General features: G+C 39.2%; 1 protein-coding gene across 2 annotated transcripts in view; it reads right to left on the bottom strand.

Annotated features, from left to right (window-relative positions):
• The window catches only part of LOC114644499 (acyl-CoA 6-desaturase), a 166267-nt gene that overhangs the window by 65236 nt on the left and 73289 nt on the right, over positions 1–27742 (bottom strand). For both annotated transcript variants that reach the window (XM_051922055.1, XM_051922054.1), the window contains exons 4-6: positions 12225–12422; positions 11345–11446; positions 11024–11149 (exon numbers count right to left, since the gene is read on the bottom strand). In XM_051922055.1, the coding sequence (XP_051778015.1) occupies positions 11024–11149; positions 11345–11446; positions 12225–12422 (426 nt within the window). The remainder of the gene's footprint in view (positions 1–11023; positions 11150–11344; positions 11447–12224; positions 12423–27742) is intronic.

Genomic DNA, 27742 nt, shown 5'->3' on the forward strand with positions numbered 1-27742 from the left:
ATGTGCATCCATCTGCCAAATGTGCTCTAATGCCATTCTTTAAAGTTTTATTTAGACGCTCTACCCCCCCATTGGCCTGAGGGTGGTAGAATGCTCTGCGGTGGTGTCGAATTCCTTTGCTCATCAAAAAGCTTGTAAATTCAACAGAAGTAAATTGTGGACCATTTTCTGTTGAAACAGCCACTGGCAACCCCCAGCGAGCAAAAATGGACTCCAAAAACTCGATCACAGCTCTGGTTGTAACTGATCCAAATGAGGCTACTTCTGGCCACTTAGAGTGTAGGTCATATGCCACAATAAGAAAATGCTGATGATGTGGAATGCCATGTAACTCGCCGCAGATGTCTAGCTGTATGTGTTCCCAAGGCTTAACAGGCCACTGAACTGGCTGCAATGGGGGTGTGGGTGGAGGACCCATTTTACCGCTAACAAGGCAAGCAGGGCATTCCTTGACCAGAGCTTCAATATCAGCATCAATCCCTGGCCACCACACAAGGTTGTGACATTGTTGCTTAACACGACAATACCCAAATGGCCCTCATGTGCCATAGCCAAGACACATGCTTGGAGAGACCTTGGAACTACTGTGCAGAGACCACGAGCAACACAGCTTTCATTCCAGCAAGTGAGTTCATCCTTGACACAATGGAATGGTGTCACCTCAGCTGGTACTTGAGTAGGCCACCCCTGCCTGATAAAAGTACGAAGCTGAGTGAGCACTGGGTCTTGCTCTGAGGCCTGCTGCACCTCCTGGAGTGACACCGTGGCCTCTAGAGGTGTGTGAAAAAGCTGAACAAGTTCAGGCTCAGCAGAATCAGGGCAAGGAGTCATTGCTGGAGGATCTGAGAACCGAGGCAGTAGGTCAGCCACCACATTGCGGCGCCCGGGAGAATACTGCAGTTTAAAATTGTACTGCTGGAAACGCTCTGACCAGCGGTGCAGTCTTAGCGGCCTGTGACCAGAACCCGATATAGAAAGCAGTGCAGTGAGAGCTTGGTGGTCAGTTCGGAGTGTAAATGCACGGCCATACAGATACATGTGCCACCGTTCGCAAGCCCAGATATATGCCAGTGCTTCTCACTCACTGACTAAGTATTTCTGTTCACCTGGGCTAAGAGCTCTAGAAGCAAATGCAACAGGTTTTTCAGTCCCCTCCTGAATCTGAGACAGTACAGCCCCAAGAGCAGCTCTAGATGCATCACAAGTGACTAAGGTGGGACTATTGAGGTCAAAGTGTGCCAGCACAGGCGGTGAAACAAGCTGAGCCTTTAGTAACTGAAACACCTCTGTGCAGTCTGAAGTCCATGCCCAGGGAACATCTTTCTTCAAAAGTTGACGTAAGGGTGCAGTAGTGGAGGAGTATTGCGGCAGAAAACGTAGATAGTATGCAGTCATACCCAAAAATGAAGCAACCTGTGATACTGATGTGAGCTCTGGAATTCTCTGAATTGCCTCCGTGTTAGACTGGAGTGGGGTTAAACCATCTGCAGACAGTCGGAAACCCACAAATTCAATTGAAGGTGCAGAAAACACACATTTATCGCCATTAAGAGTGAGATTATGCCTGGCCAGTGCTGAAAACACTCTTTTGAGACGATCATCATGGGTAGAGGTTGTGGGACCATGAACAACTATATCATCAAGATAAAGGACAACCCCTGGAATCCCTGCCAAGATGGTTGACATTATCTTCTGAAAGCAGCTCGGGCCTGAACTGAGTCCAAATGGCAATCTAGTATATCGGAAAACCCCAATGTGAGTGACAAATGCAGTCAGGTCTCAACTGCTGGGGTGGAGTGGCACCTGCAGATATCCTTGACGGAGATCTAACTTTGTAAAGAAATGAGATCCATAAAATTGTGTAGTTAGCTCCTCTGATGTTGGCAGCTGGTATTTGTCAGGAATGACTGCTTTGTTTACTGCTCTTAGATCAACACAGATTCGTAGTTCCCCTGACTTTTTTTTTGCAACATCCAAATTGGAAATTCATGGGGCAGCATTAATAGGTTCTATAAATCCAGCCTCTAGGAGGTGTTGCAGCTCAGCAGATACCCCGTCACGGAAAGCCAGTGGGATGCGGCGTGGTGGCTGGATCACAGGAGGCACAGTGGGATCTAGCAAAGGCTGGTGATGGAAAGGCAGAGAGACAGCCACGTCCATCAAAAAGTGATGGCCACTTTTGTTGCCAAGGGGAGCAGACATTAAGAATTGCAGATCCACCAGTGTCAACAAGGGTAAAACCAAGGCTGTTAAAAAGATCCAGGCCTAAGAGGTTGGCACCACAGCGGGAGACATGGAATGTGAATTGAGGAAGAAACTTAGAACCATAGCATACTGACAGCTCAACTGAACCCACAATGCCAATCTTAGAGTTGGCATAGCCACAGAGAGTGGTGACTGGAGCAGATAGCTGGAGATCTGGGAAAAACTGCTTCTTAGTCTTTAGATTTAACAGACACTGTTGCCCCAGTATCTAGCAAAAGCGGAAGGCATACATTGTCTAGTTCTACTGTGCAGGTTTTAAAAGATGTATGCCTAGATGTGACATTATGAATTGTCACAGGCTTTGACGATGCCGGAGTGGAACGGCAAACTTTCGCGAAGTGATTGGCTTTATTGCAGCGCTGGCATATCTGACCCCTGGCAGGGCAGCTCTGCGCTCTTGTAGAGTGTGATTTAGAGCCACAATTTCCGCAAAAACGTTGGGGTCTTGGAGGAAGCTGTCGCGTAAGCTGCACGATGGGATTCTCGTTGCCATTGTCCGAGTCTTCTGTGCATTGCAGCGCTTGAGCCACGTCTCCTGTCACTGCTGAGGAAGCAGGAGATATGTCGAGTTTGGCGGTGAACTCCGTGGCAGACTCGATCTAAAATGCAATGTGAATTGCCCGTGATAGACTTAAATCATCTGATTCTAGCAAGAGCTTTTCACGGACTTTTGGATTGTTAGTGTGCTCAGCCAATTGATCCCTAATAAATTCAACTTGCATGTCTCCGAACTTGCATAAACTGGCTAAACCCCTTAAGTTGGCCACGTATTGGTGAACCGATTCGCCTGCCTGCTGTCGCCGTTTACAAAATAGGATTCGGCGGAGGATAACACTTTGCGAGCAGGAGAAGTGCGTCTCCAGGAGAGTCCCAGCAGCGGAGTATGTGGCTGCATTCCCCAACGTCTTAAACACTCGCTGTCCCTCCATTCCCAGACAGTGTAGGAGCAAAGCTCTTTTGTGCGCATCACTTATATTTTGCAAATCAAGAGCCAGGAGGTAAGTTTCAAAAGACTCCAGCGAGCGGGACCAAGGCACTGGAGGCTCTCCAGGCAGGGAAAGAAAGGGAAAAGGTGGTGAAAGTGAAAATTCAGCCATCCTTGTCGTCAAAATGTTGCATACAATGCGAGAGTGTACAGGTGCAGTTTGTCTCAGAAAGGCGTTTATTTCCGAACCACCAATCCCACCAGACACTCACCCTCTAACCTCAAACACTTTACGGCCAACAAGAACACACTGTCGTAAAATGTACATATTGCAAACATAACAATTAGGACACTGGAATAATGGTTGCTGAAAATGGGGCAGTCATATGAGAATAATAAATTAAAGCTGTCTTTTCAAGTATCAATAGCCATTTGCAAAATTACCAATGTTTTAGCTATATTTTTAAATTACTTTATCGGTACCTTAATTTAAAAAAATCTTCCATGAAAAACATGAAAAAACATGAGTGATTCCACACTTGTGAATGCTAGTCCACCTCTGGAGTAGTGCATGAAAGTGAAGTATGTTCAAGCGAATTCAACCATAAGAAATAAAGAACTGTGTTCCACATAATTCATTGGCCAAGAGTCCTGTCTTGTTTTTGCTGCCTCATTAATAGTTGTTTTTTTTTATCAATTTTAGTGTCATCTGCTAAAATCACAAGTTTATTAACTATACTATAATCAATACCTTGATATACTGTACATTAAGAGAGTCCCCACTAGTGATCTCAGATTGTTACAATTGAAGCATTCTGTTCTTATTTGTACTCTTGGTTTCCAGCATATTAACAAACTTAAAATCCAGCTTTGCCTGGACATTTCAAAATTATTCTTTGGTGGGGTGCTAAATCAAAGATTAATGAAAGTATTTATGTTGTATGTTTTGCTTTGGTCTGCTCTAATCTTCTCATTTTCATTCTCATATTTGGTTGTTGTTTATTATTTAATTTTCATATGAATAACTTCCTAATATATTTCTGATTATGGCTTCAATAAATTTCCAGAGGATAGCCATAAGCCTTCATCTGTGGTTACCTGGTTCCATTTTGTATGCCTTCTTGTGGAAAAAAGTGGTTAAGTCCTCCCACAATATTAGCATGAAGACTACTTAAATCTCTTCATATTCTCTTTTGCATTTATTGTTTGTTTTTATTACTTTTACTTCTTTCTTATCTATAAAGGCCTGAAATTACATATCTCCTTACCACCACTTCCCATCCATGTTGAACTTGTCTTGGCAGAGCTTATTAGATGAACCATATAGAGACTCTCCAATGTCTAAAATGGTTAATTCACAATTAGGTTCATCCAACAGATATTTTGTATATGCCGAAGTTAACCACAGACCACCTGCAAATTAAATTATGAATTTCACTATATTTTTTAAGTCAAAGTTATTGCTTCACATTTATGGTATATATTAATTTGCCACTTGAAATTACATTCTAATGTGAGGCTTAATTTAAAAATTGCCAAAAATACTTATTATGCTCTTGCGTTTTATAATACAGATAATGGGTATCTAGGTCTCATTATGTAAAAAAGCCTTAAAACTTACCAAATGTTTATTTTTCAAACCATAAATGTTATTAAGTATTGATAACATATATTAAAATTGCTCCACATTTTAAGATTACAAACAGTGTATCCAAGTTATTTTAAGAAGGTAAAAAACAAAAAATAGTTATGAGATTCAGCAATTTTAAAAGAAGTCCAGCTGTATTTTTCAATATGCAGCTCATCGGCCTTTCAAGGTCAGGGGAGTGGATTCATTTGGGAATGTCATCACTAAGCGTTGTTATTGAAATTACTGAATGTTGATCCCTAGATGTGATATGATGTTTATGTTCTGTAAACGCCTAGACAATAATAACAAAAAAGTCAAACTTAAGTAGCTGATATACTTTCACTATATTGAAATGTATTTTGTTATTTTGCTAAGATACTCCCTGCTGCTGTTGGGCTGATAGTGCAAACGTATGCTTCAGTAGTCTAGCAAAAGAAATATTCCGCCTGTGCGTAGCATTCATTTAAATGACAAGAACTGAACAAATGTTAATAAAACATTTAGTTTTAATCAGGTAAACGCTTAGTAAGTTTAATAAAGATGTTTCAGCATAAGCAGAGTGGTAGCACAGAGCTGTCATTTCTGCTTCAAAGTTCCAGATTCTACATGGAATTTGCACATTCTCCACTTGTATTAATGGACTGATTGGTATCAATGAGGGTCAGTGAGTTTATTCAGTCAAAAACATTGTCCTCAGTTATTTTGTTACCATCTTCTCAGCAAAATCAACCCATCATGTGTTAAAAAATTAGGTAATTGGTTTATGGCACTTCAATCTGTTCCATTGCATACCCTGTCTTTTTCATTTCCTGATTTTCTTATTGTGCATGCACATAACTTGCCATGGAAAGTATGATGTGCAGGTGGCTCAACTTTTTCAAAATTAAGGATTTTATTAAAAAGGCAGCGCTGTGTAATCAGTTCAATTCTGATTTTTTGTTATTTGCACAAAGTACAATGAAACTCTTTCACTGCATTGTCACTCAGCATTAATTTCTCTTTGATGGTTATGTAAAATGGCAATAGATAATATAATAGGCGAAAAGCAGGCACCATTTAGGATAAAATAATCATATGACTTCAGAATTCATCTGTCAGCTATTAAAAGTCATGAAGAAACACAATTTCAAAAATAGGATAATGAGCAGAACATAGCTTAGCGAACCGGGAGATCTACCCACGATGGACGATGTGAACAGATGAGCAAATATGAAACATATCCTTACCTTGAGAAAATAGTACAAGGAATTTGCAACAAAATTAATTATTTTCAATTTATTTCTGTTGTCATAAGCACACCTAAGAAACATGGGTGGCACATTTTCTTAAATCAAAAACCTTTGCTACTTCAAAGTGGACATATCTGGTAAATTTTAGGACTTTTTTTCATAATAGGACTCAGGCATCCATAAACTCATTAACAAAATGCAAGAACAGGCTACTTATTTTTTTTAAAATGTGATTTACTTTAGAATGCCAGTAAGGGCATCCGGTGTAAAATTTTGCCAGATCAGCATACGGACAACAATACAGATTTCCATACCGGATCAGTCGAGTCCCGGGTTAACAACCACCATCACCAGTACTGTTAGCCAACAGGGTGCTGGCAGAAATTGGGCTACTGTTGGCCGAAGAAGGAGAAGAAGAGGAGAGAGATGTGCCCCGAGGAAAGAGGAGACTGGTAAGGGGAGAGAGTTAGCTAATATGATAGACAGAAGGAACGTTGATATATTGTGCGTGCAAGAGACTAAATGGAAGTAGAGTATGTCCAGGTGGATCAGAGGTGGATTCAAATTGTTCTATCATGGTGTGGATGGGAGGAGAAATGGGTAGAGGTTATTCTGAAGGAACAGTATATTAAGAGTGTTTTGGAAGTGAAAAGAGTGTCAGAGAGAGTAATGATTATGAAGCTGGAAATTGGAGGTGTGCATATGCCCCGCAAGTTGGGTGTGCGATGGACGAGAAAGAAGATTTCTGGAGTGAGTTGGATGAAGTGATGGGCAGCATACCCAAAGGACAGAAAGTGGTGATTGGAGCGAATTTCAATGGACATGTTGGTGAAGAGAACTGAGGAGACGAGGAGGTGATGGGTAGGTATGGTGTCAAGGAGAGGAATGAAGAAGGTCAGATGATAGTGGATTTTGCAAAAAAGGATAGGCATGGCAGTAGTGAATATGGATTTTAATAAGAGAGAGGAACATAGGATGACGTACAAGAGTGCAGGAAGTTGCACACAGGTAGATTACATCCTGTGCAGAAGAGTCAATCTGAAGGACATTAAAGACTGCAAAGTGGTAGCATGGGAAAGTGTAGTTAGACAGCACAGGATGGTGGTCTGTAGGATGACGTTGGAGATCAAGAAGTGGAGGAGAGTGAGGGTAGATCCAAGGATCAAATGGTAGAAGTTGAAAAAGGAACACTGCAAGGTTGAGTTTAGGGAGGAGGTAAGACAGGACAAGATAGTTGCCAGATACCTGGGCAATTACAGCAGAAGTAGTAAGGGTGACAGCAAGAAGGGCACTTGGTGTGACATCTGGAGAGAGGAAGGAGGAAAAGGAAACCTGTTGGTGGAATGGGGAAGTAGAGGAGAGTATACAGAGGAAGAGGATGGCGAAGAAAAAGTGGGATAGTCAGAGAGATGCAGAAAGTAGACAAGAGTACAAGTAGATAAGGCGCAAGGTGAAGAGAGAGGTGGCGAAGGCTAAAGAAAAGGCGTATGATGAGTTGTATGAGAGGTTGGACACTAAGGAGGGAGAAAAGGAGCTGTACCAATTGGTTAGACAGAGGGACCGAGCTGGAAAGATGTGCAGCAGGTTAGGGTCACAAAGGACAAAGATGGAAACATGCTCACAAGCAAAGAAGGTGTGTTGAGAAGATGGAAAGAGTACTTCGAGAGGCTGATGAATGAAGAGAATGAGAGAGAGAAGTTTGGATGATGTGGAGATAGTGAATCAGGAAGTGCAATAGATTAGCAAGGAGGAAGTAAGAACAGCTATGAAGAGGATGAAGAATGGAAAGGCCATTGGTGCAAATGACATACCTGTGGAAGCATGGAGGTGTTTAGGAGAGGTGGAAGTAGAGTTTTTAACCAGATTGTTTAATGGAATTTTTGGAAAGTGAGAGGATGCCCGAGGAGTGGTGAAGAAGTGTACTGGTACCGATTTTTAAGATGTGCAGAGCTGTAGTAACTACAGGGAGATAAAATTGATGAGTCACAGCATAAAGTTATGGGAAAAAGTAGTGGAAGCTAGGTTAAGAAGTGAGGTGATGATTAATGAGCAGAAGTATGGGTACTTGCCAAGAAAGAGCACAACAGATGCGATGTTTGCTCTGTGGGTGTTGGTGGAGAAGTATAGAGAAGGCCAGAAGGAGTTGCATTGTGTCTTTGTGGACCTGGAGAAAGCATATGACAGGGTGCCTCGAGAGGAGTTGTGGTATTGTATGAGGAAGTCGGGAGTGGCAGAGATGTATATAAGAGTTGTACAAGATATGTATGAGGGAAGTGTGACAGTAGTGAAGTCTGCGGTAGGAGTGATGGATGCATTAAACATGGAGGTGGGATTACATCAGGGACTGGATCTGAGCCCTTTCTTATTTGCAATGGTGATGGACAGGTTGACAGACGAGATTAGACAGGAGTCCCCTTGGACTATGATGTTTGCTGATGACATTGTGATCTGTAGCGAAAGTAGTTGGCAGGTTGAGGAGACCCTGAAGAGGTGAAGATATGTTCTAGAGAGTAGATGAATGAAGGTCAGTAGGAACAAGACAGAATACATGTGTGTGAATGAGAGGAATGGTGAGGATGCAGGGATTAGAGTACTTGGGATTAACAGTACAGAGTAACAGGGATTGTGGAAGAGAGGTGGAAGAGAGTGCAGGCAGGGTGGAATGGGTGGAAAAGAGTGGCAGGAGTAATTTGTGACAGACGGTTATCAGCAAGAGTGAAAGGGAAGATCTACAGCATGGTAGTGAGACCAGCTTTGTTAAATGGGCTGGAAATGGTGGCACTGACCAGAAAGCAGGAGACAGAGCTGAAGGTGGCAGAGTTAAAGATGTTAAAACTTGCATTGGGTGCAATGAGGATGGACAGGATTAGAAATTAGTACATTAGAGGGTCAGCTCTGGTTGGACAGTTGGGAGACAAAGTCAGAGAGGCGAGATTGCGTTGGTTTGGACATGTGCAGAGGAGAGATGCTGGGTATATTGGAAAAATGATGCTAAAGTTAGAGCTGCCAGGCGAGAGGAAAAGAGGAAGGCCTAAGAGAAGGTTTATAGATATGGTGAGAAAGGACATGCAGGTGATGGGTTGGACAGAGCAAGATGTAGAGGACAGGAAGATATGGAACAAGATGATCTGCTGTGACAATCCCTAACGGGAGCAGCCGAAAGAAGAAGAAGATTTACTTTAGAATGCAATTTAATGTGGCAAATTAATATATATCATAATTGTGAAAAAATAACTGACTTAAAATAGCAAACTTATCATTTAACAGTAAACAGAAAAATGTGGTGTTCTTATGTTTTAGATTAAGCAAATTTAAGCAGCCTTTTATATTTTAATATAGCCTAAGCTTGTGAATTTCCCATTGGGATTAATAAAGTATCTATCTATCTATCTATCTATCTATGCATTTAATGCGGTTTTTCCACATTGCTTTCCTTAAATAAAGTTTTTCATTTTCATTTATGGCTTTGAAACCCTAACTGTAAAATGACAGCTCATTTTATGCTTCATCTAATAATAACTGGAAAATCAAAGATACTGCTTCTGCAAGAAATGTGTCTGTTTGTCTTCAGTATAAATATAAATAATATACTTTCCGCTGTGATCATGAGATACTTTCGTACTCAAAGCTCTGCAAGAGCAGGTGGGAACGAGAAGAAACTTAGTCAGAAAATGAATGAGAAAAAGTTTTCCTTTGAACTATAATAAACATTATACACCAATCAGCTACAACATTAAAACCACCTGCCTAATATTGTAAAGTTCACCCTCATGCCATCAAAACAGCTCTAACCTGGCGAGGCATAGACTTCAAAGACCTCTGACGGTGTGCTGTGGTACCTGGCTCCAAGATGTCAGCAGCACATCACTTAAGTACTGTCTTCTTTTTCCAGTATACCTCACAGATGCTAGGTTGGATTGAGATATAGGTAATCTGGAGACCACATCAACACACTATTTGTCACATTCCTCAAACTATTTGTAAGCAATTTTTTCAGTGTGGCAGGGTGCATTATTCTGCTAAATGAGGCCACATTCCATCAAGGAATACTTTTCCCGTGAACATGTTCTGCAACAATTTTTAGGTAAGTGGTACATGTCAAAGTAACACCCACATGAATTTCAGGACCCAAGGTTTCCCAGCAAAAGATTGCCCAGTGCATCACACTGCCTATGCCGCTTGCCTTTTTCCCATAGTGCATCCTACTGCCATCTCTTTCTCAAGTAAACAACTCATACAGCCCTTGACCTCCACATGATCTAAAAGAAAATGAGATCCATCAGACCAGAACACCTTCTTCCATGTACGCATTGTTGGGGCTTTTGCTCTTTCTGGAACACCCCATAAAGACCTTTCTTTTTGGAGATGCACTGACCCATTTGTCTAGCCGTCACAATTTGGTCCTTCTCAGAGTCACTCAGATTCTTAGACTTGCCCATTTCTCCTGCTTTCAACACATCGCTTTCAAGAACTTACTGCTCACTTGCTGTCTAATATATTCAATACTTTCACAGGTGCCATTTTAATGAGACAATTAATGTTATTCACTTCACCTGTAAGTAACTTTAATGTTGTGGCTGATCGGTGTATTTTTTTATGCAATGATGAACTTTCTGGGTTTCATGTAGAGTGGAGCTTCTATCCAAAAGTAGATTCTAAGATTGGGTGTTAGAAGTCTATATTTTTTGTGGCCCAGAACAGTTTTCCTGGTTTGAAGACATACTTTGTGATACCCATTACATAATTTGTATTTTAATTTTATTATACATTTTACAATTGCCTCATCTTTTGCTATCATCCTTTCAGGTTGTATTTGGTCTGTTTGCAACACAGAGCAACATGCCTTCAAGGAAATAAAAGTTGTATGAATGGTCTATACAAAAAAATACATTATAAGGGAGTGGATATTCTTTACTGCCAGAACAGCCAACATAGATGTCCTTTGCGCTTATGTCCAGATTTAACTATACAAACCTCCACAGGCTGAGTTTTTCCCAATACAAACACATGCAGCATATTCACATCTGGGTCCTTTTTGAAGATGTTTGGTTTGGCATGATGCTGAAAGTGGCGATGATTCCACCAGTTAGCAGAAGCTCCCTGTAAGCAAAAAAGGACTTAAAATAAGATAATTGTAAACGTGGGGCTGAAAAATTAAGTCAAATACCATATCGTCTTCAGAAAACGCTATTTTATACACATCTATTAAAAATACAACTGGATGACAAAAGCAGAACCATAAAAGCATGTGTGGGTTTATCCATGAGTAACATGAAATCATCTGAGAAATCTTACCTTTATATGCCCAATTACAAATTTGTGCAGCAGGTGATTCCACTTGGACTTTTTAAACACAGACAAATGTCCAAAGTCATGTTGTAGCCAACCAGCCTGAGACTGTAAGTAGAAAAGAACAATGCTAGAACATGTGAGAATGCCTCATTCCTCCACTCTTGTCTCTAGATTGATGTGTTTTACAATATTCGTTTAAGAATACTTCATGCTGGGAACAGTGCATGCATGAAGAACAGGAACTAATTATGAAAGTACACAGAGGGAAAAGAAAACAATTGGTATTGGTTTGGAATTCTTCCCTGATAAACAATTCTCTTCGGCTTATCTGTAGGTATAGGATAACAAAATGTTGGTTTGTGTATGAATGTTGGTAAACTGTGCTGAACTGATATTCCAAATACAATGGTAGGAAAGGTATATCCTGCTATGTACTAATTTATCATTCAGGATGTAACTGCATATATGCCTTGTTATATGAATTATCTCCACAGTCCTGAAAACAGTAGAAGAATGACAACCCAAAATGAATGTAGACCTATGTGTTACCTGTCTTGAATGTACACAGTATAAATAATTTACTGTGTAGTCCCTCATGTAATCTGTGTTTAAATGATATCCAATAGGTGGCACAGCCCTTTTAAAACAGTAAATGTTCCAAGAAATCTGAATTGCTGCCTTTATGTTTTGTACATTATAATGTTTCAGTTGAGTGGTGGCCTTATTTAAAAAAAGTTTGATACTTTCTCAGTTTGAAAGGTTTTCTGTAAAACTGAAAAACCAATCCTTCCCATTTTGTATTTCAAAAATGTCATAAAACATATACCAACACACATTAGCACAAAACACTGCATAAATTATTTAGTCCTGAACCCAGCATTACCTGAGATGTTGTCAACAGGACTGCACATATCAGGGTATTAATCCAGCCTGTTCCCAGAAAATACAGCAAAAGCCAGGAAAGTATCTCAAATAGAATGATATGTCCCAGTTGCATTATGAAGAACATAGCATTTGTCTCGAACAGGCCCATCTTCTCCACTGTCTCTCTGAGCTGGCGAAAATCTTGAAGGATCTCTCCCTGCAGTAAGGATATGTCTGTGACTTTTTGGCATAAGTTAGATACAGATAATAATAAAGATGCACAATAACTACAGAAAACTTCTCAATGTTTTTCAAGTTCCAAGAAATGATGTTTAGATGAGGTAACCAGGAATAAAGGCAATGCCAGGGTGGCACATTTTTATAGAAGAACTAAAAAGAATGCAATAGAGCCTCACTAGCAGCTGAAGAGGCTCTCCTTATGTCATAGAAAAAGACAAGAAAGAGGCAACGGTGGGACAGTAATTAGGCAATAGAAAGGGCAATGACACAAATGAGACAGATGTAACCAAGGTACAATCTTGCCATCTAACCCACAAGGTAGGATATTAGATATTGGCATGGCATGGACCACAATCCAGAGAGAGAGAGAGAAGTCAGAGACGAAAGTAGGGATACTTCATAGCTACCAGAGGGAGAATGATACCTCAGTGGAATGCATGGGACTATCCTGTCCCTTTAAAATAGAATAAAAATCCTATAACTGGCACAGAAATTGAGACTTTTTCAGTATTTGTAGTATGACACATGAATAGTAATTAACTGCAAAGAACTACAATAAACCAAAACCATGATAATACAAAGCAGCAAAAGCTTTATTTTTAAAATAACAACTTCTTACTTTTTGATTAAAATATAAAAAATAACTCTCCCAAAAACAATGAATCCAATTAATGGTCAGAGGGGACTTATCCCAGCAGCATCACTTGCAAGGCAAGAACTAGCCATGGACAGAAGTCATGTCCATTGCATGGCCCTTTACAAACACATCAATATCCATATTCACGTAGGACAATTAGAAATCAACAATTAACATAATATAGACATCTTTAGGTAAAGATGTGCACAGATTTGGTGGCTACAGTGTCTTTAAGCTCCTGCCCCATTCCACTTACTGGCCCAAGTTTCCTTTTCTCCTGTCAGGAATTAGACACCTTTCTGTTGTAATTAGTGGAGTACAAACAACAATGGGCAATGGCCCTGTTGAAGGTAGGTAGGCTAATGTTTATTATACCATATGGAAATAAGCTGTCTATAGACAGCTATAGCTGTCACTGGGGCACTTTTTTTTTTTGCTGTAGATAGACATGCCCATTGAAGCACAGAGCCAACCGGCTTGAATGGATTTCTATGGATAAAATTGTCAATGATTTACAAAATTGTGAACACTGATTAGTCAGCAATCCTTTAAATATGTTATGTGTAATAACTTCCTGAAGGAAACTGCCAACAGTTGATACTAAATTTACCTGAATGGCTAATATTGTGAATTTACTGACTAAACCACTTTCGTTTTGGTATCTGAACCTCTAGAAGTATAAGCTTAGAGGATCTGTATTGTGTACAGAAAGACAGCTGTTAAATTGTTCAATTATGGTTAGCATATTGTTGCTGTAATTTATAAAACTATAGATTTTTAAACTTGTAAATTATTCTGTTTTACATATCTCAGCAGTTTAGTTCAGAGTCTAAGGGTTGGCAGTAAGTGGTGTATGGCTGGATGTAAAACTAAATCACTGGAGACAGGAATTAGAAGAAATCCTTTACTGACACTTTTCAAGACTGTGGGCTGAAAATGAAACAAAAAAAGTAGATCAAAGCCAAAAATCAGACTGGGAAGTTCAATAGCAAAAATAGGTCCTTCATTTCTGGTATAGTAAGATTGACTGGCTCGATGGTTTTAATGTTGGGGCAAGTCTTGTGAACGGATTTCCCTGCTGATGAAGCTGGGATGTGATGGCAGCTTCATGTGGACAAGGACTGATTTTGCAACCTTGTGAACTTTAATAAGGTATAACAAAGACACCAAAATTTAAAGCATTTAGGTCAGGAGTTCTTAACTTGAGAGTTCCATAGGAATTTGCGGGGTGAGTGATGCAAGCATCTCACTGTGACAAATTTGCAGCTAATTAGAATGAATCTGCTGGTAAAAGATAGCAGTCTATTATTTTTTTTTTTTTAACTTTACTTACTTCAATACGGAAGCTCTGAATCACAAGGTGAAAAAAAGGGTCTTGTTATCTCATACATATCACATAATATCTCATACGTCTGTGAAACTATCTTGTACATATACGATCATTTCTCATATGTAGGTGATAACTCTAAGTACATGATAAAATTACATATAAAATGAGCAAAGTGCGGTTCAGCATATTTCAAGAGTTTGGTTGCTTTGTTTAGTTGTCATTTCTGCATTAATCAATCGATTTGGGAAGTGTTCAGATCTGTATAAATTGTTCATATTGTTACACAGTTGGTCTCGTAATGCAAACTTCATGCAAAATCAGTGTCTGTCACTGTTTTAATGAAGCATCTTGTAGTGTCATTAACTCAATCATTTATTTTATTAACTTGAGTAATACAACTCAATGTAGATGGCTGTCAATAGTTAACAAAGGCCAAATTAAGACCTATACAGGCCCCTGGGTGACTTGATTAATAGAGATTCTTAAACAACAGTTGATCATATTTTAAACAATGCAACACATAGAAACATGTTCCATTAATGCAGAGTGGTAATTCCCACTATTAATTGTGCTATTAGCAGCCAGAGAACATAATGAGAGTGTAGATTCTGTCAATAAGGGCAATTTCAGAGGATATAGAACTGTTTGCAAAGTATGCTACTATCCTGACAACTCTCATTATCTGTGTTTTCTAGAAATCTACCATGTCACAGTCCACACAGAATGGTTATTGTTACTAAAACTACAATATTGTAGTTTTTTTCATTTTGCTTGACAACAGGCATTTCATATTGTGCACACCTATCCATTATAATGAGATTAGTGCTGGGCGGTATGACCAAAATTCTGTATCACAGTATTTTTCAAAATCATACCGGTTTCACGGTTTTCAACGGTATTTTTTTCCCATGCATGAGTGGATGTTAACCACATTTTCCACTGCAATTACTGCAGTAGACTGGCTAAGAATAACATATTCCACTGTAATGAGAATTGTACATTGTGCAAAAAGACATTTTAATGTGCACACAAGTATTAATATAGGCTTGTATGGCCCCATAAAGTGATAGTTTTCAAGGGGATGACACTAATGAAGAGAAGGAATCACACTGCATGACAGTTGCAGTCAAAATACAGAACCTTTTTATTGATCAAATTTTGCAAACAACTTAAACTAAAATATTGACAACATATTTTCAACCATCCAAAGAGGCATTTAGACTTAGTAAAATATCCAGAGGTGCTTGTCAAAAGTTGTATTGCACTGCACATGTCTCAGAAAAGGAATAAATAGTAAATATTTTTTGTAAACCAACTATACTTTCTGTTAATGTTAACAATCTCTGTTCACTGACACATTAAAGTGACATTTTAAACAACTTTACCATAATTAAACTGCATAATATTTAAACTTAATAAATAATAACAATAAAATAAATAGTGCAACTTCCAGTAATAATACTATTACTTCAAACCCAGGTGTATTACACAGAATTCACTAATTAAAAATAAAATAAAACAAGTGCAACTTGGTGATGACATCTTTACCAACTGAACCATCATTAAGGCAATTGCATTAATATGGACCTTGCTTCAATCTAAGCTATATACATAAAAAATAAAACTGCAACTTGCATTTATAATGCTATTTGTGGTATAGCCCTACGGAAGCATATTACGGCCACGGTGAAGAAAAAAAACAAAAAAACTATATGTCGAGAATAAAGTCGACATGTTGACTTTAATCTCGACGCTTATAACAAGAATAAAGTTGACATGTTGACTTTATTCTCGACATTTCCACTTTATTCTCGCCGTTTATGTTGAGATTAAAGTTGACATTTTCACTTTATTCTCATAGTTTATTTTGTCATTAAGGTAGAATGTCATAAACTAAACTTCATCCTAAAATCAATGTTTAATTTACTAGAGTTTCTCAAACCCCGTCATAAGTTAATGTAGCACATTAAATACTTTGTGTTAAGTGTTCCCCGACCCAGTTGTTAATCGCTACATGCTTCTTAAACTGACTTCCTCTGCATTAAGAGGAGGCGCAGCCAGTTATTGCCGCACAGAATACATTCACTTCATGATATTCCTGTTCTCTGAAAATTTAGAATGCTAAGATAAATACTTGATATCATTTTCAGGATGAAATGCATTAAAGCAGGTATTAAATATGCACGGTAGTGTGGCGGTAGTGCTGCTCCCTCGCAGTAAGGGGTCCCCAGGTGTACGTTCAGTGTAGAGAACTTTATGGCAGGTGTGACGAGGCTCCAAATAAAAACTGAATGTATGAATGGGTATTGCACAGGTTTAACTTAAATATTGTGTAAATGTTGGGTTTGTGATCTGGTGGTCGGAGACACAAAAACAGAATTCAATGGATGTTCTTCTGAGTGGGCTTTCTTTATTGCATGCTTGCTGTCTCTGTCTGGTGTACCAAACCCCCAGTTCCTATCCTTCCTTTTTCTTTGTGAAATTAAAACTAGTTATAAACTTAGACCATGGAGTGTTCAGAACTTTAAAAAAAATCTTTGTTATACATGTTTAATTATGCCAACCATTAATGGTTGCGCACATCCCAACAAGCATTGTGTGCGAGGCAGGAGCAAATCCTGAACGTGGTGCCAGCACATCGCAGGGTGAATACGAGCAATACATACACTAGCAGGGTCAATATAGCAGAACAAAACCCCACATCCTACATGACTTTGAAAAAAACTGAAGCACGCCGAGTAAACCCCACAGAAAAACCTGCAAATTCAAGGCAGGGAACACCTGGGAGCCCCTTGCTGCGAGGCAACAGTGCAACCTCCACCCCACCGTGCCCCCACATGATTAATACATGCTTTAGTGCATTTCATCATGAAAATGATATCATGTGTTTATCTTAGCATTCTAAAATGTTCAAGGAGCAGGAATATCATGAAATTAATGTATTCTGTGTGTTGATCGCTGCCTGCGCCTCTTCTTAGAGCAAGAGGAAGTCAGTTTAAGATGCACGTAGCGATTAACATGGCTCTGGGAACACTTAACACAAAGCATTTAATGTTCTACATAACTTTTGACGGGGTTTGAGAAAATTTAGTAAATTAAATATTCATTTTAAGATGAAGTTTAGTTTACAATGTTCTACTTTAATGACAAATTATGACAATAAAGTCAACATGTCGACTTTAATCTCGACATAAGCATCGAGATTAAAGTGGAAATGTTGAGAATAAAGTCCCCAGGTACATTACACAGTATTGAAAAAAAAATAAAACAAGTACAACTTGACTTGCAGTATTATCCAGTAGTATAGGAACAGTATTCACACATTTGAACATAATGGTCCACATCCGACCTTTTAAAACCAAAGTATCTCCAGACAACAGACACGGCTCCTTTTTTCGGCAAAAGTTCTTCTGTGTCATCATGTTCAACTTTATTGTCTGCTACAGCTTCAGTTTCTGAATGTTCTCTGTCTAATTTCACCATTCAATACCTCCACTAACGCATGTACTCCGTTGAATGCGTGTTTAGAGGTGCAGCAGTGAAAAAGGTCTCTCCTTAAACAGTTTCCAACTGCGCCACATTCCGAACGTTGTTTAGGCTATTTAAACCGGTGTTATGGTATAAGAAAAATCCATATCATAACAAAAATAAAAAACGGATTTTGGTATGAACCAGTATACTGCCCAGCACTAAATGAGATAACCGGTTTATGCTGCTTTAATTCCAAAATGTTTTATTGGTTTCATTGAAATGTCATGAGGGTGAAGTAGAAAAACAGTGATAAAAAAAAATCAGATACCCAAGATTATTAACATACTAGTTCAACTATCTATCGATCGATCGATCGATCGATCGATCGATCGATCGATAGATAGATAGATAGATAGATAGATAGATAGATAGATAGATAGATAGATAGATAGATAGATAGATAGATAGCCAATGGGAAATTCACATTCTCCAGCAGCAGCATACTGATACAATAAACAATATTAAATTAAAGATTGATAATAATGCAGGTGAAAAACAGACAATAACTTTGTATAATGTTAAATGTTAACGTTTACCCCCCCGGGTGGAATTGAAGAGTCGCATAGTTTGGGGGAGGAATGATCTCCTCAATCTGTCAGTGGAGCAGGACAGTGACAGCAGTCTGTCACTGAAGCTGCTCTTCTGTCTGGAGATGATACTATTTAGTGGATGCAGTGGATTCTCCATAATTGAAAGGAGCCTGCTGAGCGCCCTTTGCTCTGCCACAGATGTTAAACTGTTCAGCTACATGCCAACAATAAAGCCTGCCTTCCTCACCAGTTTGTCCAGGTGTGAGGCGTCTTTCTTCTTAATGCTACCTCCCCAGCACACCACCGCGTAGAAGAAAGCGCTCGCCACAACTGTCTGATAGAACATCTGCAGCATCTTATTTCAGATGTTGAAGGACGCCAGCCTTCTAAGGAAGTATAGTTGGCTCTGTCCTTTCTTGCACAGAGCATCAGTATTGGCAGTATCATTATTAATCATTATTGGCAGTATTATCAGTATCTACAGCCATATGAAAAAGTTTGGGAACCCCTCTCAGCCTGCATAATAATTTACTCTACTTTCAACAATAAAGATAACAGTGGTATGTCTTTCATTTCCTAGGAACATCTGAGTACTGAGGTGTTTCACGAACAAAGATTTTTAGTGAAACAGTATTTAGTTGTATGAAATTAAATCAAATGTGAAAAACTGGCTGTGCAAAAATGTGGGTCCCCTTGTAATTTTATTGATTTGAATGCATGTCACTGCTCAGTACTGATTACTTGCAACACCAAATTGGTTGGATTAGCTCGTTAAGCCTTGAACTTCATAGACAGGTGTGTCCAATCATGAGAAAAGGTATTTAAGGTGGTCAATTGCAAGTTGTGCTTCCCTTTGATTCTCCTCTGAAGAGTGACAGCATGAGATCCTCAAAGCAATTCTCAAAAGATCTGAAAACAAAGATTGTTCAGTCTCATGGTTTAGGGGAAGGCTACAAAAAGCTATCTCAGAAGTTTAAACTGTCAGTTTCAACTGTAAGGAATGTAATCAGGAAATGGAAAGCCACAGGCACAGTTGCTGTTAAACCCAGCAGGTCTGGCAGGCCAAGAAAAATACAGGAGTGGCATATGCGCAGGATTGTGAGAATGGTTACAGACAACCCACAGATTACCTCCAAAGACATGCAAGAAAATCTTGCTGCTTATGGTGTATCTGTACATCGTTCTACAATTCAGCGCAATTTGCAAAAAGAACATCTGTATGGCAAGGTGATGAGAAAGAAGCCCTTTCTGCACTCACGCCACAAACTTAGTTGCTTGTTGTATGCAAATGCTCATTTAGACATGCCAGATTAATTTTGGAACAAAGTGCTTTGGACTGATGAGACAAAAATGGAGTTATTTGGTTATAACAAAAAGCGCTTTGCATGGCGGAAGAACAACACTGCATTCCAAGAAAAACACCTGCTACCTACTGTCAAATTTGGTGGAGGTTCCATCATGCCGTGGAGCTGTGTGGCTAGTTCAGGGACTGGGGCCCTTGTTAAAGTCGATGGTCGGATGAATTCAACTCAATATCAACAAATTCTTCAGGATATTGTTCAAGCATCAGTCACAAAGTTGAAGTTACGCAGGGGTTGGATATTCCAACAAGACAATGACCCAAAACACAGTTCAAAATCTACAAAGGCATTCATGCAGAGGGAGAAGTACAATGTTCTGGAATGGCCGTCACAGTCCCCTGACTTGAATATCCTCGAAAATCTATGGGATGATTTGAAGCAGGCTGTCAATGCCATCAAATTGAACTGAACTGGAGAGATTTTGTATGGAAGAATGGTCAAAAATACCTCCATCCAGAATCTAGACACTCATCAAAGGCTATAGAGGCATCTAGAGGCTGTTATATTTGCAAAAAGAGGCTCAACTAAGTATTGATGTAATATCTCTGTTGGGGTGCCCAAATTTATGCACCTGTCTAATTTTGTTATGATGCATATTTTCTGTTAATCCAATAAACTTAATGTCACTGCTGAAATACTACTATTTCCATAAGGCATGTCATATATTAAAAGGAAGTTGCTACTTTGAAAGCTCAGCCAATGAGAAACAAAAATCCAAAGAATTAAGAGGGGTTCCCAAACTTTTTCACATGACTATCTATTAAATAAAGAAGTAAAATATTGCTGTCAATGAGATTTGCTTTTACTTACGTATTTTGTTTATATTAATGACACCCACACATGCAGAGATTGGACATGGCCATATTTGCTAAAGTTCATGTCAACAAAAGACTTGTCTTAACATAAGTGTATAATATTCTGAAATAATGCACTTCTAAATTCAATGAAGTAAAAGGTAAGTGTGGCAACAGAAGGTAGTGTTGATTCTGTGGTGTTTATAACATTGTGCTCATTCTGTCTTTAAGTTAAAAATCATTCTGTGTAAAACGAAAGCTTTTATAGATAGCATTTAAGTTATAGTGATGTGCTATGATGTGAACCCTTGCTGTTAAAGCACATTTGGTATTTCATGTAACCAGATGGTAATTCCTTTATTTCATCTTTTGTCTTTTTAAGATGTGGTATATTAGAAAAATAAAGTATATGTGTAGAAGGGAGCATGTAATGTCTTTTATGATAATCTGACATAATCAGCAATTGTGCACAAATATGTATGTCCCAGCAGTTACATACAAAATACTCGGTGAAATTAAAAACACATGAATAAATGTATGTGATAATTTGTGTCCAAGATTAAAATGTGACCAATCTTGTCTTATATGGTGTCCTTTTTCATTTTCGAAAGCCACTACTCACCTAAAGGTCAGTGCACATCATTGTATTTGGGGATACTGGGGAAAAACTGGAGAACTTCTAGTGAAATGAATTAAACGTATACATGGGTGTTCATCACATAAATCACTAAAATGTCTGAAGTTTGACACCCCATTATAAACTTTAGCAAGTAGGGACAATCTTAATAAAATCTTTCTCAATAGGACAACCAGGATGAAAGATTTTAATTAATACTGAATTAATTTTATATTATTTTAGAATGAAAAAAAATGTGGAAATAAAAGGGCCAAGAGCCATTTTATCATCAAGATGATGATCAAGTGTTTTTGTATGTGGTACTAAAAAAAAGAAAATGATGGATAGAACATCTATCTGACACTTTTAAATAAAGGTAAACTTATTTACAGCACTTGTAACTCCGGTGTAAAAAGCTTGTATTAATGAGCTTTTTAACTAAATGACGTGTTTAATGACTTAAGTTATGTATTTTTAAAGTTACAAATTGTGTCTGCTTTCATTTAATAATCACTTGACTTTTGTTGATGGTCATTGCAAAACAAAATTTTACAGGAAAGCATATTCCTTTGAATTGAAATAGGTAGGAATAACATGAAATTTGAGTATATATTGTTATCGTATTAGATGTTTAAAATTTTTGTTTTTCAGTCAAATACTGTATTTTGTTTTCATCAATTGAACTGTAGTTAGGGTTGCCAGACATCCAGCAAAAGGAAAACATATTCTCCTTTTTCTCTTTATGTCCACCATCTAGCAGGCATTAATGAAAACCTGTAAAATGTATGGCTTTTTCACCTTTTTGTTTAGGAACTAGATTCTTTTCATCTTAGCGTGTCCCACTGGTATGGGATCCACTTTTTGGATCATAGTATGCATCTTCATGTCCGCTCTGCTCATGTTTTGCCATCTATGCTTTAGTCGTCACAAAACACTCCCGTGACTTCTTTCCAACGCATCCTAGGTACCTGAAGCTGCTGGTCTTTGTCAGGCCTTCAATGTTGACCATTTAAGATGGTTTCTAGGTATATGGCTTTCTTAATGTTGAGGCAAAGACCATATTGACTAAGGCAGTCGCTCCATACCTGGACTTGAAGCTCCAGTTCTTCTCTGGTGGTGGCAGCAAGCATGATGTCATTGGCATATAGCAGGGCCCATCAAACGTCATGTTACAAGTCTTGCTTGATGGTTGCACCTCAACCTTCAAGGAGACGCTGTCAGAAATGCCGGCCATGCATCTGACACTGGGACTGTTGGCACCCCTGTAGAGCATTCGGACCCAGTTGACGAGCTGTTCAGGCACTCTGTGGTACCATAGCATCTACCAGATCAAATGATATGGTACCTGGTCGAAAGCCTTCTCAAGACTGAGAAAGGTTATATGCTTCCGTTTCTCCTGGTGCCTCTCTATTAGCATTCACACAGCAAAGATTGTGTTGGTGGTACTACAGCCCTTGATGAAACCACATTGATTTGTGTTGAGCTGGACAATGTCTCTCACAGGCATCTCTCAAGGATCTGCTCAAAGATTTTCATTGTGTGCAATAGGAGGCAGATGGGGCAGTAATTTGAACAGTCCGCAGGGTTGCTTTTGTTCTTGAAAACAAGCACTGCGATGCATGTGTTCCAGTTGGTTGGCACTAAGCCAGAGTCAACTATGGCACTGAAGAAAATCACCAGCTATTCGCCCGTTGTGACATGCACCTCTGTCAAAAATCCACTGATAGATCACCAAGGCCTGGTGCTTTGGAATTCTTTGGCGACCTCTTCAGCTGTGATGTGGGTGACTGGGCCAGCATGTAAGACACTTTCGGGAATCGGTGGATGTGGAAATTCAACATTAAAGACATCTCATTGAAATTGTGCTGCCAATGTTTCAAGATCTTACACCTGTCCTATAGTGGTCGGCTGTCCATGTCTTTCACTTACAGGTACTGTTCAATATCCCATGCCACCTTGGCATGTGCTTTTGCTAGTTGGTAGATTATCTTTTGTGTTCAGTTGTTCAGACAGGTTTCAGTAGTGCTCTGCTTTGGCCAAAGCCACCGTCTTCTTGGCCTCCTTTTTTGTGGCAGCGAACTTCTCCCAATTTTCACTTGTCTTTTTCGTAAACCATTTCTTCAATGCCGCTTTCTTCTCTTGAACTTTCTGCTTGATGAAGTCTGTCCAGAGTTAAACTTGTTTGTCGTTGAGCCGTCTGCCCAGCTTAGTGGTGCCGAGGGTCACCTTCACGGCTGTGGCAATGGAACTACATAAACTTTTCCAGGTGGCATTTATTGAATCAGCAATGACTGGAGGGAATGTGATGCAATTCACAAAGTCTGTCTTCTGATTATGCAACTTCCACCATTTAATTTTACCAGGGCTCGCATTGCCACTGTCCTTACTTGCATATTTGCTAACCTTCGACCTAACCTTCATGTCAGCGATAAGCATTTTGTGCTGCGAGGTGAAGAACTCAGGTGGAATGACCTTCATATCTGCGACCACATCTGCATCGGTTGGAAAATCACATCATTTCACTAAGATGAAATCAATCTACCTATTGTGATCCCTGCTAATGTAGGTGATTAAGTGGCTGGCATGTTTCTTAAGGAACGTGTTGCTGATGACATTTGACAACTGTATGGACACGACAACTGTAACCATTCTGCGTACATCAAATGTGGTCATTTAAATCACTGCTGAGGACAACAAATTGTTCTTGTGGGCTTAAATAGATACGTGATTTTGTAGTTTCATCCAAAATAGTTCTTTCTCTTCTTTATTGCAGCTGGTTTGTGGAGCACAGACCGAGAAAATTCATAGTCGGTGGACCATGGTGTCAATGACAATGACTTGACTGCTCAGCTCACAGTTAATGATGATAGTAATGCCTTTGCTGTTAGGCATCCTGCTATAGATAAGCTTGTAGCCATGATTTTTGACCCTTCCATTGGGTCCCCTGTATGCACATGATGTTGACTTTGAGGCACTGACATGTTTCGGCAAGTTCACTACTTCGTCCAGTTAGTGTTCCAATATTCAATGTGGCAATACGCAGTGATTTCACTTGGGCTAACTTCTTTAGCCAATTCCAACTATGAGCCGTTAACCCTTGCTTATTTCTTGCGGCAGTCGGGTGAGATCAACACGCATCGCTTCCAGGATATGCTCTAGCATCATTCTTCGGCATTATTAGGGACATTTGATCCATTAGTTACAACTTTTGTTGACCGACTGTTTTAGAGGCTTTCTTACTGGCAATAAATGGTTCTGCAACAACATTTCAACACAGTCAAAACTCTAAGAGGGAACCCAAACATGATACAATCAAAGGAATCTTTGCAGGTGATTTAACAACAATTGAAGGGGCAAAATATCTAGTGCATAACAAATCACTCAACCTGCAATCCCCCAGCCCAGGGGTAGGCAACGTCGGTCCTGGTGAGCTGCAGTGGCTACAGGTTTTCATTCCAACCCAATTGCTTAATTAGAAACCAATCATTGCCAATCTCAGACCTTATTTAATTTTATGGCTTGTTAGTCTGTGCAATGTAAGGCTCTTATATCGTAGATTTTTTTCCTTTCCAAGGATATCATCCAAATGATATGAAGCCTAAAACAGATCATTTTCAGTCTGTCACATTTTTCTATTAAGTGTCTTATTAAATCAAACCGTGCATGATGAACACACACAGATGTAATTGGAAAAAAAAGCTAGCTGGAGAACTGCTGGCTGCTTTGTCTTTTACATCTTATTGCTAATAAGGAGCAATTAAAACACTGAATGCAGCAGTTTAAGATTGAAATAAGCAATTAAGGTTGGAGAACCTTAACAAGCGAGACCACTAAAATGAAACATCAAAATGTCACTTAAGCAATATGTGCTTCATCAGCAATAATTGAGTTCTCGTTAAGAAACTGGGTTGGAACAAAAACCTGCACATACTGCGGCTCACCAGGACCGACGTTGCCTACCCCTGCCCCAGCCCAGTTTCCAATACAATATACAGTAGGTATAGCAGCAGATTGTGCGACTGGAACTTTAAGTGTGTCCTCCTTTCCTACCTTCAGTGTCCAGCTTTGGCGACTTAGGTATCTGGCAACCCTATAATCCCCTTTTAAAGTCCACAGATGTCAATATATATGCAAAGCAGTGCATATGCTTAAAGTGCATATACATAAGCTCTGGTATTGTATGTGTAACGCTGATCTGTTAACATAACAACAAGGAGCACAGAGTACTAGATTCAACTGTCACAACACAATTTCTGTGGCCTCTTCATTTGAAATTCAAGAAGCAATATCTAAGACTAATGTTTCTCCCTTCAGGGAAACGAGTATTATTTTTCAGCACCGTGATCAGGGGCTGGAGGTCAATAAAGCATAACAGATAACTCAGGTAAGTGACAGTATGAATCTATGAGTGCTTGTAGTCAACAGCAAAAAACAGCGCTTTTTAACCGTTGAGCTTCCCTCACTGAAGTTTCTTTTTTCTTTTCACAATTTGATCATGTCTCTTTTTTCCTGTCCAGATCATCACTCCATTTTCAGTCATCTGTCCATCCTATGGATACAGCATGGTCTGTCAATCACTTGTTCTGCATCCTTCATTTGCATAAAGCATACTCTCAGAACAGCAAAGAGCATGTAAGTTAGCATAATATTAATAAATATTGAAAAATAAAAAACATGTGCCAACTAAGTTTTTTTTCCATAGTATCAAATTTCAATCAAAGCTGTCAAAGCATTTTTGAGAGTTTGGGATATTTAGTTTTTTTATTGGGGGGGGGGGGGGTAACCTTAAATATTCATATATTGAAATGTCCTTTCTTGGCAGATATTTAAGATACATTTAAGATTTTTAACTAAATTGCAAATAGTGTTGTTGAATAGTGAGTCAGTCAGTCAATTTTGCATTTTATATACCTAGATTAGGTTGTGGACCATAGTCTTGGAACAGTATATCCACAAAGATTGGAAAGTGTAAGAAACTAAAGTAGCAACAGTGGTTAGATATTGTACTGTGGATACACTTTAAAAAGAATCTGCACATTTGAAATGGAGTTTGTGTTTTCAGAAGAGGTTTTCTCAAAAGCTTTTCCACAATAAAACAGAATACAATAAATTAAGAGACTTATGACTCTGAATGTCACTAAATACCTTAAGATAAACTTGAACATCCATAATGGATATTTGTAAATTATCAAAACATATTTATCAAATAACATTAGAACATTATAAAAAAATTAACAAGGACAGGCCATTCAGCCCGACAAGCTTATCCATCCTATTTCGCCTAACTTGTCAATAAACTTCAAGTCAAGATCTGATGGTTCCCAAAGTCCTATTTTCCAGTATACTATTTGGTAATTTGTTCCATAGGTCTGTGGTTTCTTGTGTGAAGTAAATTAGTGCTGGAGTTAAAGGTTTTACTTGCATTATTCTTGACACATGCAGAATGGCTCTCCTTACCAGCAGAATCGGAAAACATCATAACACTCACTAAGTCTTAAACTGTGTGGCTCAAAATGAGCAAAGAAGTTATTTAGCTCATCTGTGAGTGAGGGGTGGGGTTGTCCATGGGTACAGCTGGTGAGGTTTAGTCGTCTTTGATTGCCTGTAGACCATTCCATAGTTGGTGGAAATCATTTTCCAGTCTGCTTCTGTACCGAGTCTTTGATGCTTTAATTACCATCTGTCACTCGTACATGGAGTTCTTGTAATCTGTAATCTTGTAATCTGCTTTTGTAATCTGTGTCATTTTGACTTAAAAGCAGCAGTCTGCTCCCTCAGGCAGAGGTAAACAGCACCGTTCTCCTAAGGCTTCTGATTAGGGTTAAAGAGTACAGTACAGGTAGATACACACAAGTAGATACAGAACATGCGATTATCTGTCATGGAATCAACACATTCATCAGATTCTCAGAAGAATCTTAAAAGACAATGTTGCAGTTTGGATTGGTGTTCTGGAGTCTAGCACGATACTCCCCTTACAGCCAGCTTAGTGAACTTTAGTACCTGTTTGTAAGCAGATAATAGAAGCACCAATAAGTGATCAGGCTTGCCAAAGTCTGGGTGCAGTGTGGGCTTGAAGGTGTCTTTAATTGTGGTAAAGTAGTTATCGGTTGTCTGATTGCCTCCTACTGGGACAGGTGAAATGCTGGTAGATCTTGAGGAGGACTTTCTTGTTTACAAATGGCAGCCACAGCCAGAGCTTCAGGTGGAATGTCAACAACCGTGAGTAGCACTAAGGAAAACTCTTTTGACAGGTTAAAAGGCTGGCAGTTGATTGTTTGGTATTCCAAGACTGGCCAACAGGACTGGGAGACTACTTCCACAACAAGAGCTGTTGATGAAAAATCACCTCCATTTGTCTTGCCATTGACTGTCATGTTCTGGTTCAAAAGGCACACAGAGAGGTCCTGAGGTTGAATGAAATTGTCCAGGGTGTTGGGGCTCAGTCAGGTCTCAGTGAAGCAGAACACACTTCATTCGCACAATTTCCTTTGTGAG

The sequence above is a fragment of the Erpetoichthys calabaricus genome, chromosome 2 (assembly GCF_900747795.2).
Source record: "Erpetoichthys calabaricus chromosome 2, fErpCal1.3, whole genome shotgun sequence".
Classification (NCBI taxonomy): Eukaryota; Metazoa; Chordata; class Cladistia; order Polypteriformes; family Polypteridae; genus Erpetoichthys; species Erpetoichthys calabaricus.